Consider the following 12,427-nt stretch of genomic DNA (forward strand, 5'->3'; position numbering starts at 1 on the left):
ACAGTTTGCGCTATTGTTCGCTATTGTTCGCCACACTGAGAATGCAGTATATACTTGAGTAAAGAAATGCGTTTGAAGCGTTTGCATTCACATGTTTGCGTAAAGTATTTTTCAGGTTTTGTTTGAAATCGTTTAGCTAGATATTCCCATTTTTATGCTCTGAAAGATATGGAAAAGTAGATTTTTTTCAGCCTAATATTTTTATAATACTATCGTTTTTTTTATGTGGGGGGAATTCTTTGTTTTATGAACCATCTTGACCTCTTGCAGGGTAATCTATGTTGTGGTGGTTCCTCTGAAGAAGGGGAGAGGACCGATCAGACACATCAAGAACCCAGATGAGCTGGACTTAGAAGAGGTGAACATACCCTTTTTTCTTCAAGCCTTTGTCCTTGTGTCACAGACTCAGTGGAGCCAGAGTCATGGAAAGTGTTCTCACATGAGCATTGTGGGAATGTTCCCCAGGGGTTTGTCAGGGAGAGGGGACAATTACACAGCTCTCATCCCTACCCGCTGGCAAACTGCCACGCTTGGCCACTTGACCTTGAGCTGTGGATGGCCCAAGGGTGCCTATATTGTTTATATATTATTTTATTCAATGTGATTTCCAAATTAATTGTTTTTTGTTTGTTTGTTTTTAAGTAGATATGCCATTTTGATTATCGTCAGTGCACAAGCACTGCTTATTAGTACTGCTTGAGAGTACGAATGTTGATTTGGTTTTTGATATGGTAGATATGTTGTGTTTTAAATGCTGGTTTCAGTTTTTCTCAAGCAGTCTTTTCTCCCACAGCTGTTGGGCGACAGAAGACTCGGTCAGCGTCACACTAGAACCACCCGTCAGCTCAAGCAGGTGGACGGGAAGCGGCCCTACATCGCTGCCAGCTTCAAGCCCTCATCCATGCCGCCGTCCTTCACCCTGGGTGACCAGAGAGTACACAGCGGCTTTGAAAACAGGGCTCTGGACCCTGGGCAGGAATATGTGTTCTTCATCCTAGCCGAGCTTAACACCACTGGAGGGGTGAGTAAAATATAAAGAAAAAGCCTTTTTAATCCATCACAAATTGGTGTTTTGATATGTTATGACAACCAACTGTTAACCATTTTCACTTGTGCAGAGATCATTTGCGTCCAGCCCCTACACAGACCCAATCACAGCTCCTGATGTGGACCCTCAGCCTGTGGAGACAGGAGGGGATGGACTCATCTGGGTGGTGGGACCCGTTCTCGCTGTGGTCTTCATAATCTGTATTGTTATTGCGATTCTCCTCTATAAGAAGTGAGTGGACTTTTGACGTCATAATGAATTAAAAAAAAAAATAATTTTTGTTTTTCCTTACCATTTACAGTACCTACAAATATGGGATATTTGACCTAATACATTTATAAATATTATTTATTTATTATTGTAAGTAGAAATGCACCAATACTAAATGTCTTATTAAGAATGAGATCTGCTGACACCGAAATCTCACCCAAATAATGCTGTAAACTATACAGGGAAACCTCTCAATTGTTACATTAATATTAAGAGATTAAAATTACCAACAGATCTATTATATTCAACTGCCTTTTTTAAGGTATAATAGTTACACTTAAAAACTGAATTGTTTGCATGCAACTCAGCTGCACATAAGGTAGTTTTATAAGCACTTGTCTTTATGGTGACATGATATGGTTTTCAGTAAGTTGTACTGTATCTTTTAACATACTTTCTGATGTTCATGCATTTTTTTTTTTGTGCTGTAGAAAAGTGGAAGAAAATACTTGTGCTTTGCACTGCCGCTTGAACTGAGCCATTACAGTTATCTGTCACGCCACATTTAAGAGGGTCAAAACGCTGTTTGTTTGTTTGTTTGAATTTTGTGATAAAATGGACAATCTGCATTGTAAAAAGCGCTATATAAATAAGGGTGACTTGACTTGACTTGACTTGACAAAATTTGAAAGCTAAGACTTTGTTTCTTATCAGAAGAAACAACGCACAAAGCTCTTTGCAATTATTGGATGTGATACTCGTAACAAATAATGTTTGGTGTAGGGGAAAACCGCGGACCTGGCAACCGTGGCTTGAACTATGGGTGATTCATAGCGTCATATAAAGCCTGCTTTAACGTCGCTATTTTTTACTGTTAATGCTTTATTGTTGCATTAACTTGCCCTAAATTCAACATTAGAGATTTTCTTCAAACACAGTAGGAGTTGCAGTCTGAACATAAGACTTTTTTCTACTGTTTTCCCACTCCCATTTGCTTGACAGGATATAATCGGCCCTGATCATCGGCTGTTTTTAAACAATCGACAAATGGCCGATAGTGAAAATAATTGCTTTTATCGGCCAATACCGATTATTGGCCAATATATCGGTGCATCTCTAATTATAATATAATTTATTATAAATTTTGGTTTCAGTCATAGATTTTCATTTTAGTTCTTTATATAACAAGTAGGTGGAACTATGTTCAAACAAACACACTGTAAATTCATTATGAGGTGAAGAAATGCTAAAAGAACGATTTAATCTTTTATTAGAAATGTTGCCCTCAGCCGTTAGCATAGTTTGGAGAAGTTCAAAGCAGAGCTGAGGAGAGCAATCAATTCGATCTTATCAAAATTTAATGAGGTGATGGCTAATAGCTAATAGCTTCAGAGGATGGCCAAAGCAGACCACTTTGACTTTTAGCATACAAACGTGCTCAAACTCAAAGGGAAGCTATTCCTCATTAGCACCTCACGAATGAGGTTAAAAGCAGACGAATCCTGGCTAGTATTTCCTCCCTCAGCAGGACCTTGAGTTTGACCTCTGGTGTCTGGAGATCGTATAGCCCCCCGGTGGGCGCAAACACACATCTTTTACAGGTCTGTCCAAATGCAGATGAGCCTAATCTGGCACCGCTAGCCTGCCCTGTGAATTTAAATGCACTCTATTGATTTTTTTCCCCTCTCTCCTCTCCCTTGTTCTCTTGTTGTGTTTTCTCCCTTTTATATATTTATTTCACTTCAATGCTTTCTTCGGAAGCAGCAAGCCTGACAGGTAAGGCTTAGCAGTATTTTATTGCTGTTTTCAAGGGGGCAAAAGAAAACAACCTGCCTCAGCATAAAAGCAAGTTTTAATTAGATGGCAGAAAAAAACAGTGCAATGAAATAGCGGGTTCAACCAATGTGCCTCTCGGCTGTGTTGTGTGTGGACATAGCTTTGTTTGTGTTAGCATCTAGCTTCCTCTATATAAACTATAAACACAGTGTTTTCTGCAGTATATACATATATACACCGATCAGGCATAACATCATGAGACAGGTGAAGTGAATAACACTGATCATCTCCTCATCACGGCACCTGTTAGTGGGTGGATATATTAAGCAGCAAGTGAACATTTTGTCCTCAAAGTTGATGTGTTAGAAGCAGGAAAAATGGGCAAGCGTAAGGATTTGAGCGAGTTTGACAAGGGTGAAATTGTGAATGCTAGACAACTGGATCAGAGCATCTCCAAAACTGGAGCTCTTGTGGGGTGTTCCCGGTCTGCAGCGGTCAGTATCTGTCAAAAGTGCTCCAAGGAAGGAACAGTGGTGAACCGGCGACAGGATCATGGGCGGCCGAGTCTCTTTGAAGACCAACAGACGAGCTCCTGTAGCTCAAATTGCTCAAGAAGTTAATGCTGGTTCTGATAGAAAGTTGTCAGAATACACAGTTCATCACAGTTTGTTGCGTATGGAGCTGCATAGCTTGCAGACCAGTCAGGGTGCCCATGCTGACCCCTGTCCACCACCACTGCTGCTAACATCTTGGTGTCAGAGACAACAGCACACCTTCAGGGGTCGTGTGGAGTACATGCTTCGACAGGTCAGGGCTGTTTTGACAGCAAAAGGGGACCAACACAATATTAGAAAGGTGGTCATAATGTTATGTCTGATCAGTGTAGATAGATAGACCATGTTTATTGAATCAGTCAAAACTGATTGAAGAATCATTCAAAAGTCATTTATCCGAACTATGGAGTCGTGGATCTGAATTATGAACTGAATCGGTCAGAAAACACTGGGTGTTCATTTTGTGATTTGATTTACTTGTTTTATGACTCATTTGTCAGTTTTCATTTAGTCTCCATGTATTTCTTTCCTTTTTTAAAGCAGCAAACGGAAAGAGTCGGAGCCAAGGACAAAGTGCATGCTGAACAACGCTGAAATCACCCCTCACCACCCCACAGATCCCGTAGAGATGAGACGAATCAACTTCCAAACCCCAGGTATATGCACATGAACGGACAATTACTTTAAACAAGAACTACTGCTTCATCTCATGAAACCTGTCATTTTTTTTAGGTCATATTTCACCCTTCAAATCTAAAGAAAAAACTAAAGAATTATATTTTGCATGAAGAAAATACAGCCTTTTTGACAATATTTTAATATTCTCCTTTCAAACACGCATTCACTTTGAAGTGCGCAGGAGTGACATATATTGTCAATTAACTTTAATTTAACTGTCAATTTCAGGTGCACCTGCTGCTATTTCTAATTTGCATCTCTACTGATGCGGTTTATTAGTTAATAATTGTGTACAGCCTGTCAGTCATTTTTATTTTATATTTGGTTCAGGGGTTGCTTACAACATTCCTCCAACTCTGAACGAAATCCAACGTCCAGGTCATGTCAGATATGTATTTGCCATCGCCATCCTTGTCTCGCCTCAACTCATTCAAAAGCAGACAATCTTTTGTCTCCTCCAAATCCTCCAGTTCAAAGAGCATTCTCATTTTCGCTGGCTTTGGATGCTAAACCTAGTCTGACATTTCTCCGTGGCTCCTTGAAGTAAATTTGTCGAAGGCGTCTCTCTCCTGTCCGCTCTCGGCGTCTCCCCATCAAACAGCTCTTGTTTCAAAGGCGGTAATCTCGCCGCGGCCGCCCGAGGAGGTCATAACGCGGCCTCTGCCGAGAGCTCTCCTCCTACGGCGGGGATAAAACGAGAGCCAGATGAGAAATGGAGGTGGAGAAAGCAAGAAAGCCGCTATCGCCACCTCATTTCCCATAATCACCTGTCCATTGTGGGGCATCTTGTCCGGTAGCCACCTAATAACACATCTGAAATGAGCCTGGCATGCTTTCATCTTATTTCTCGCCTTTTCCGTCTGCTTCAACACTATCAGAGGTTCTCCTCGTTGAAGTCGTCCTCGTTGGACTTTATTAATTGAGGAGCATTCAATTTGTGACGCGACGTTGTTCTTTTTAAGCGCTGGATGTCATTATCTCTTTGCTTGGTGAATTTTTATTTAAGTGGACATTTTAGCCCAATTAACTGGGACGGGGAAACATTTGCGACATTTCCATTTGCTAATAGGGGCCATTGTTCAAAGGAGCACACTTCAGTTCACTTGGATGACTGGCACATATGGCGCCCAACGCGGGGCTCAACTACTGCGCTTATCCTAATGAGACAAGACACTGACATTCTGTTTGTTTCATAATACATTTAGGGTCAGATTGTGCTCCGTTCTTTTGCCTCCTCTTTAGTCTGTCTGCATGCAAAGTAATGCTTTAGAAAACAAACATTTTTATTAGCAAACTGTTTAATACAACACGATAAGCAAACATACACCGCTCACTTTTTTCAAGCCTGTGATAAATTATCTTTAAATAGAAGATTTGTAATTCTCGTCATTTTTTTTTTAGGCTGCTTGCAAAAATCTTAACACACATCACTGTTTTTTTTTTTCATCATTGATTTTAAAATCAAGGCAATGCACTGATGTAGACATTTTAAAACAATAACCGTTTAAGTTTTTTTTTTTTGTTTTTTTTTATGGTCACCAGTATACTATGCATTCTATTTATAATGTTAATTATAATATTTATCCTGAATTATAATGATAATTTATCCACTCAATAAAGTATTAAATAATTTCTGCTAATACCAATGCACAGAAATAAATAACCGATATTCTTACGTTACAAATGATAACCGATATGACTGTCACATTTCTAAATCTATACTGTTTTGCCTTTTTAAATGTTTATTTTGGCTAATGCAAACATGACCACCAATAAAACATACATACAGTACATAAATAACTGAATTAAATAAACTTAAAAAATATAATAATCCTATTTTTTTTCTTGCATATGTTTTATGCATTCATATTTATAAGGCTAATTATAATATTAATCTTGAATTACAATGATAATTCACCCACTCGATAAAGTATTAAATAATTTCTGCTATTACCAATGCACCGATATAGATATTTTGGCAGATAGAGAGAACCGATAAATATTCTTATGTTACAAATGATAACTAATATGACTGTTGAATTTATACATTTTTACAGGTTTGCCTTTTTTATTTTGATTAATGCAAACATGGTCACAAATAAAAGAGAATCTTATTTTAACTAATCTTATTTTTCCTATATTTCTGTTTTTTATTGTCAACAGTCATTTTAGCTAACATGCAGCATAAAAAGTGCATTTCACTTTTGTTCTCTAAACTGTACTTATAATGCTAATTATAATGCTAATTCAAATGTGATCCACTTGCTAACGTGTTAATCTGGCCCGTCTGCATAGGTGTCGTGTGCCTAAAGTCATCACAGATGGTTCAGACCTCGACAACAGAAGTTAAAGACATTTCTCTTCCGCTCACTCTCCAGACAGCTGGACAGACGTCGAGCACTAAACAGTGACCGTATGTCATTTTACCGCTCGATCGGCACTGCCATCTGATATTTTGAGAATTTATTCTTTGAAAAACCACCATGAAGTCAGGTAGATGCTATAGTGAAATGTTTGTATCTTAATGTCAGACTTTTCGAAATGCATCGCTGTATAAACAGTATCTCCAGCGGTTCATAGCGTCATTCTGTATGTCTAACAAACATCAGCGGCGCTGAAGTTGGATGAAGGATGGCTGATATATGAGTGAGTGTCCTACTTTCACTGTCTGACAGACTGCTTGGCGTCGGATCCAACACCGAGGACCCTCACGAGGATTACCGCCTTCATTCAAAGCAGGGGTGGTCCATTCTCCTGCCTGTTTAAAAATGCACAATATAGTTTTAAAAATTAATTAGAGGGAGCAAATGTATAAAGGAGAAGTTCTATGTTCTGCTCATTAATTTCCTTGCATTTTCCCATTTATTTCAGTCCATTTCAAGATTTTGTTCTCAACTAATTATCAGTGCATTTAAAAGGGATGCTTTTATTTTGTTTTTGGTGTTTGCTGTTTTTCACAGATTCGGGTCTAAGCAGTCCTGTCAGTGAAGCCGGTTTTGACTATGAAAGTTAGTGCTCACATCTCGCGCTGAGCTTTGGTGTTTTCTTATCTTTTTTTAATGCGTCTGCCCCACATCCGAAATAATGGGTTGTGTTCTCCGACTACATTTGCATATGACTTTTTTTTCCCCCCTCCCTTCACAAACTGCCGGATCTGCGCTAATGTTCACTCCCGTAACCCTGGGAAAGTTAAAAGGAGTCGTACCTCAAATGAAACCTAAGACTGCATCTCATTAGAAATGGCTATTCCTATATGAGGTGCATGATTTAGGATAAAATAAAGTAAATAATAGCATTATAATACCCTTTTTTATTTGATTTTTGTTGCTTAAAAGACACAATGTTAGCCAACATTAATCATAGAAAGTTCACAACATATATATATTTGTCTTTTATATATCCTAGACCTTTGTTCTGCGTTATGCATCTGTAGTAAGTTAAAATGCAAATGCAGTTAACTGTTTCATCTTAATTATGACTGCTTTTAACTTTCATTCGTAACACGGCTTTTGATTTTTCCTTTTTAATTTGTTCAGTATTTCTGCTTGTCGATTGCTTTGTTCTTCCAGGCTGTTGGCTGCACTCTATTAATCCACAGTAAAAGCACTGCAGTCACAGCTGATGATGTACAGCTGTACAGTTTTTACACAGGTCTCCACACATTTCAGCATTCTTTTCCCACCCCTTCAGCTCAGCTGTCCGTTCGGCCCCCCATTCCACTCTTCACCGATGGGGTCGTTCTGCAGGCAGAGATAACGAGTCGAATTAATTAAACCCTCCGCAAACAATAGTCCGACATTTGATACATCCCTCCCGCCCCCCAGCGAAGCAGAGGAAAGAGAAACACAGCTCCCTTTTTTTGTTGTTTTTATAGGGAAATATACCAAGTGTTTTTCCTTTTATATGTAAATGAACAATCGCATAAAATCGTTTCGCGAACAGCGGCAGAGGATATCAAAAGGATTTGTTATTTGCATCACCTGTCAAGCGCAAATAAGAGACTGAAAATATGTAATTAGACAGTTTGCTTCTCTTTCGCTCCGTGATCTTGAGCTTGATTGCATGGGATAAAAAGACTCCACGGTGAAGACGCAAAAATCCTGGCAGAGAGAGCAGATAGAAAATGAACAGCAACAGGAATTTGCCCTTGAAAGAGTTATATACCTCACTTAAAAAGACTTGAAATAGACTTTTTAGTAGTCATGTACATAATGCCAATGAGTTTAATTATCTTCATTTGGGGGGTTTTCTTAGTAAATGTTGATGTGCAGTTTTAATTGATTGACAGCCCTAGTACAGCAAATACATACAACATTTTGATCACAATGAAAACTTTGTCATCTGCAGAGGTTAAAGCACTTTTTGCACCCCAATCGGATTAATCGTAATTGTTTTTTACGTCTTGAAGAGAGAAAATTCCTGAGAACAAACAAATAACGGCTTGTTTATGAAATAGAAAGATGGAAGATGAGTAATTGTTGTTGACACGGAGCAAAGTTGAGGAATAGGTTGACATTGGAAAGAGTTTGTTGGGCTTCGATTGGGTCTAGATGGCCTTTCACATTGCATTACGGAGGCTGTTGTCATTTAGCATGCAGGTCTGATCTCAGGTTGTTTGCCAAAGTTGCCCTTCGCATCTTTTTCGAGAGTGCTTTGGCATACATTACCTTGGTTCACCTTAAGAGGTTAAAGCAGATTCCAGACAATCTCTAAGAGCTTGGCCAGGCTGATGAAAATAACATTTGTAGACTAACAAAAGTGTTAGTGTCCGGAAATTCAGCAAATTCTCACATACTGGCAGTGGAAAAGTGATTTTTAAGTGGACAACTGTTATTAGCATAGCTTGGTTAGCTTTGTTCTGAGGGAAATACTGAAAAATAACAGCCAGATCTTTTCACGAGGCATCTTGTCGAGTGGCATTATGGGTCATTTGCATCGTTTTTTTGTGTGTGTCGTAACGTCCAATTAGCAAGTTCAATCTCAATCAAACACAAGCGAAGTCATTTGCAGCATACAATATTTAGAGAAGGAAAAAAGTGTCAACTGGAGGTCAAATTGAGCATGGCTAATGTGATTATGCAGATTATCCATGCTTAATTAAATCACAGTACTCTCCTGAAGGAAGATGTCAACATTTAGCCAACTTTTGACCTCTGAAGCAGACGATGAATGAAAGTCCAGTGACCTCTGTAAATAAGTTAGCGTCCATCTCAGCAACAGCTTGTTGATGATATGTCTGTTTCCTGCTTCATTCCATTACTAATTATTAACTAGATTAACTCCACATTAAGGCCTAGGGTTTTTTATTTTGTTATGTCTGAGCAAACGTGCTAACTAGTGCTTGTTTGAGGAAAGGTCTTGGAAGCTGTTGCAGAGTTAGCATGGGCGGCTGCTTCTGTGACACGCTTGCTTAGCTTTGACTGAACTGAAGCAGAGAACACGGCACCGGTACCATCGGGTCATCTTAACCCAGGCCAGAACTCTCAAATAAAGCCCCTACCTTACCCTGATTACCCCCATCATCAGCCCTGCACCTCAAGAACTTTATTTCCCATCATCACTCAAACAAAGGATTACATAAGGAAATTATTGCAAGCTTCTGCCAAAAGGAAAGCTGTTAGAAATATTAAGCAAGATGTTTCCTCCAGGGAAAGGCAATATTGTATTTTCTACCATTCGCTTGCTTGCATTTTTTTTGTGTTTAGTGTGGAAGCATTCCAGATTTTCCCCCCACAGCAGCAAGACAACAAAGTAAGAACAGTTAGTCCGAATTTCGTTTTTGGAATTTCTTTCTTGCAAGACCATAAATGGCATGAAAAGTAGTCCTTTTGGTGAAATGCAAGACCAAAGCTTGTATCAGACTGCCAGAACTGCCTACTTGACAGGGTTAGAGTTATGGTTAGGTCAGGGGTGTCCAATCTTGCTCCTGGAGGGCCACTTTCCTGCCTAGATGTTTCTGGTGAACCTTAAGATCTTAATTGGCTCAAAAGGGATCAAGCTAAAAACCCTATTGGTAGGTGGTCCTCCAGGAGCAGGATTGGACAACCCTGGTTTAGAGTAACAAAGGGTTAGCCCTACATAGGGAACACAGATACCATTCCCTCATTCCCGTCACCATCGCTGTGAACAATATACATACGGTGTCTCGCCTCGGTGAAATAGAAGTTTTCAGATTTGCATTTGATTAAATCTATTATGTTTCAGCTCTGCAGACATGAACATATTTCTCAAGGGCAGATCTTAGGGGTTGTTTCAATTTTATTGTTCCTGAGACTCGGTTGGAGAGGAGATTTGTTTGGTTTTGCGCAGGCAACCAAGCGCATTATTTCATTTGTCTTAGCCCACTGAGTACAAACGTATGGTTTGTCTAAGTGTATGGAGTGTCCTCATGCTCATCAGTTTTAGCTACAGTGGAGTGAGAAACAAGACATTTCATTGCTTTGGCAATATTGCAAAGCTATTAGGAACCATTTGACCCCCTATCAGCGTTGTAATTGGTCTGGGGTTTTTGTTGCACCTTAGCAATCATCCTTAGGTCCTTTTCCTTCATATTGTCAGTATAAAGGCAGTGTTTTTCTTTCTGTATTAGGATGATCCTGATTGGACGGATTGATGATGTAGAGCTCTGGCCTGGTCACACTGTGTCCCTAACATCACCCACTGTTCCTCACTCCAGTCCCACCTCATTGTCTTACCTGCTTGGGTGTCTTCCCTCCACCCCTTATCCTACTTTCGCCACCAACTTTTCGGATTTTGCTTCTAACTGCCTTTCTTGGCTGTGGTGGTCTTACTGACCTTGTCTTTCTGTGTCTTCTTCTCCTGATTGGTGCACAGGTATGATGAACCACCCTCCCATACCCATTTCGGAGCTAGCTGAGCACACGGAACTACTAAAGGCCAACGACAACCTGAAGCTCTCCCAGGAGTACGAGGTACGGCATATTTTGCAAAAAATACTATTTTGTGTTAATAAAAAGATTGTTGGCTGTTCAGAACGGTGCAGCTGTCGGTTTTCCTAACAAACCAATGCCGATTGAGAATTTTTTTTTACTGATCACATGGCAGTTACTCACGTACCATGGGGTTTTGCAGTGGCACGGATGTCTCTGTTTGGAGTGCTGGGCTCGTACATGTAGCGGCTGTTGATTAGCCCTCACTATTGCTGAATCAGCCTTCATTTGCATAGAGCAAATGTCGTCGTCCATCTTAAATCACAGCGTGCTACAGCAGCGCTGCCATCACCACCCCCGGGGCTTAATGCCGTCTTAAATGGCTCCTAGCGTGAGCCAGGCCTGATATCTCAGCAGGAACACGGGCACGCTTGAGTTGAGCCAACCCGCTATCATTTTTGGGACATTGGCTTAGCATATAGATTAGCATTAGCTGCATATGCTAACCAAATGAAGGAAAGTCATTCTTAAGCAGCCTGAGTAGTAGATTGTTGAATATTTAGTTTCTGACCTCGCTACCTGAGTAAACAATGGCGTAATTCAGCAAAGTCACCTTCAACCAGAAATTAGCTTCAATTAGTTTCATAAATTGCTACAGGAAATTTGATCTGCTCTGGCTTCGTGAAAAATGCTGCCTTCACGTGCTATCCGAAATGTGATAATTCCCACTTCTAAAGTTGTGATTACGAGCTAATCGCGTTCAAGTTTTGAAATGGGAGGGTGTTCATGTGCAGTTTTTAACTAGGAAACTCGTATTTACGACAATTCTGAGAGCATGCGAAGGCAGCATTAGACAGTCATTTCTTCTGGAACAGGTTTTCTCAAAGGGAACACCTAGAGGTCTACAATGGAACTGCATTTATTTATTCATTTATCGAGAGGTTGAAAATCCCTTTAAACTCGCATTTCGCAAGAACATAATTGAGGGCAGCTGAAGTTAAAGTTTGGGAACTGCTGCTCTAGAAGAAAAAATGGAAGGAATGTAGTTTTTGATCTTCAATGTACACTAGTATGCTAATAGTAGCTCTTAAATCAAAGAGTGATGTAGAAAACTAGGCTAGAGAAGGGAAGAAAGGTTAGAGATGGATTGCTGATGTGGAGCAAAAAAAAAAGGTGTGGTGCAAAGAGTTTGGTCAGATATGAGGATGTGGGCTGGGTGTTATGCAAAAAAGCATGCTGTGGATTACCAAACTCTGGATTATGGCATCAGG

General features: G+C 39.9%; 1 protein-coding gene across 32 annotated transcripts in view; it reads left to right on the forward strand.

Moving 5' to 3' along the window:
• ptprsa (protein tyrosine phosphatase receptor type Sa) overlaps positions 1 to 12,427 on the forward strand; it is a 210,268-nt gene that overhangs the window by 173,185 nt on the left and 24,656 nt on the right. For 18 of the 32 annotated variants that reach the window (XM_067396814.1, XM_067396816.1, XM_067396792.1 and 15 more), the window contains 7 exons: positions 271 to 358; positions 794 to 1,021; positions 1,119 to 1,279; positions 3,020 to 3,034; positions 4,129 to 4,244; positions 7,227 to 7,274; positions 11,101 to 11,198. In XM_067396814.1, the coding sequence (XP_067252915.1) occupies positions 271 to 358; positions 794 to 1,021; positions 1,119 to 1,279; positions 3,020 to 3,034; positions 4,129 to 4,244; positions 7,227 to 7,274; positions 11,101 to 11,198 (754 nt within the window). The remainder of the gene's footprint in view (positions 1 to 270; positions 359 to 793; positions 1,022 to 1,118; positions 1,280 to 3,019; positions 3,035 to 4,128; positions 4,245 to 7,226; positions 7,275 to 11,100; positions 11,199 to 12,427) is intronic. The other 14 variants (XM_067396800.1, XM_067396805.1, XM_067396825.1 and 11 more) reach the window with 5 other exon arrangements.

The sequence above is a fragment of the Chanodichthys erythropterus genome, chromosome 10 (genome assembly GCF_024489055.1).
Source record: "Chanodichthys erythropterus isolate Z2021 chromosome 10, ASM2448905v1, whole genome shotgun sequence".
Lineage (NCBI taxonomy): Eukaryota > Metazoa > Chordata > Actinopteri > Cypriniformes > Xenocyprididae > Chanodichthys > Chanodichthys erythropterus.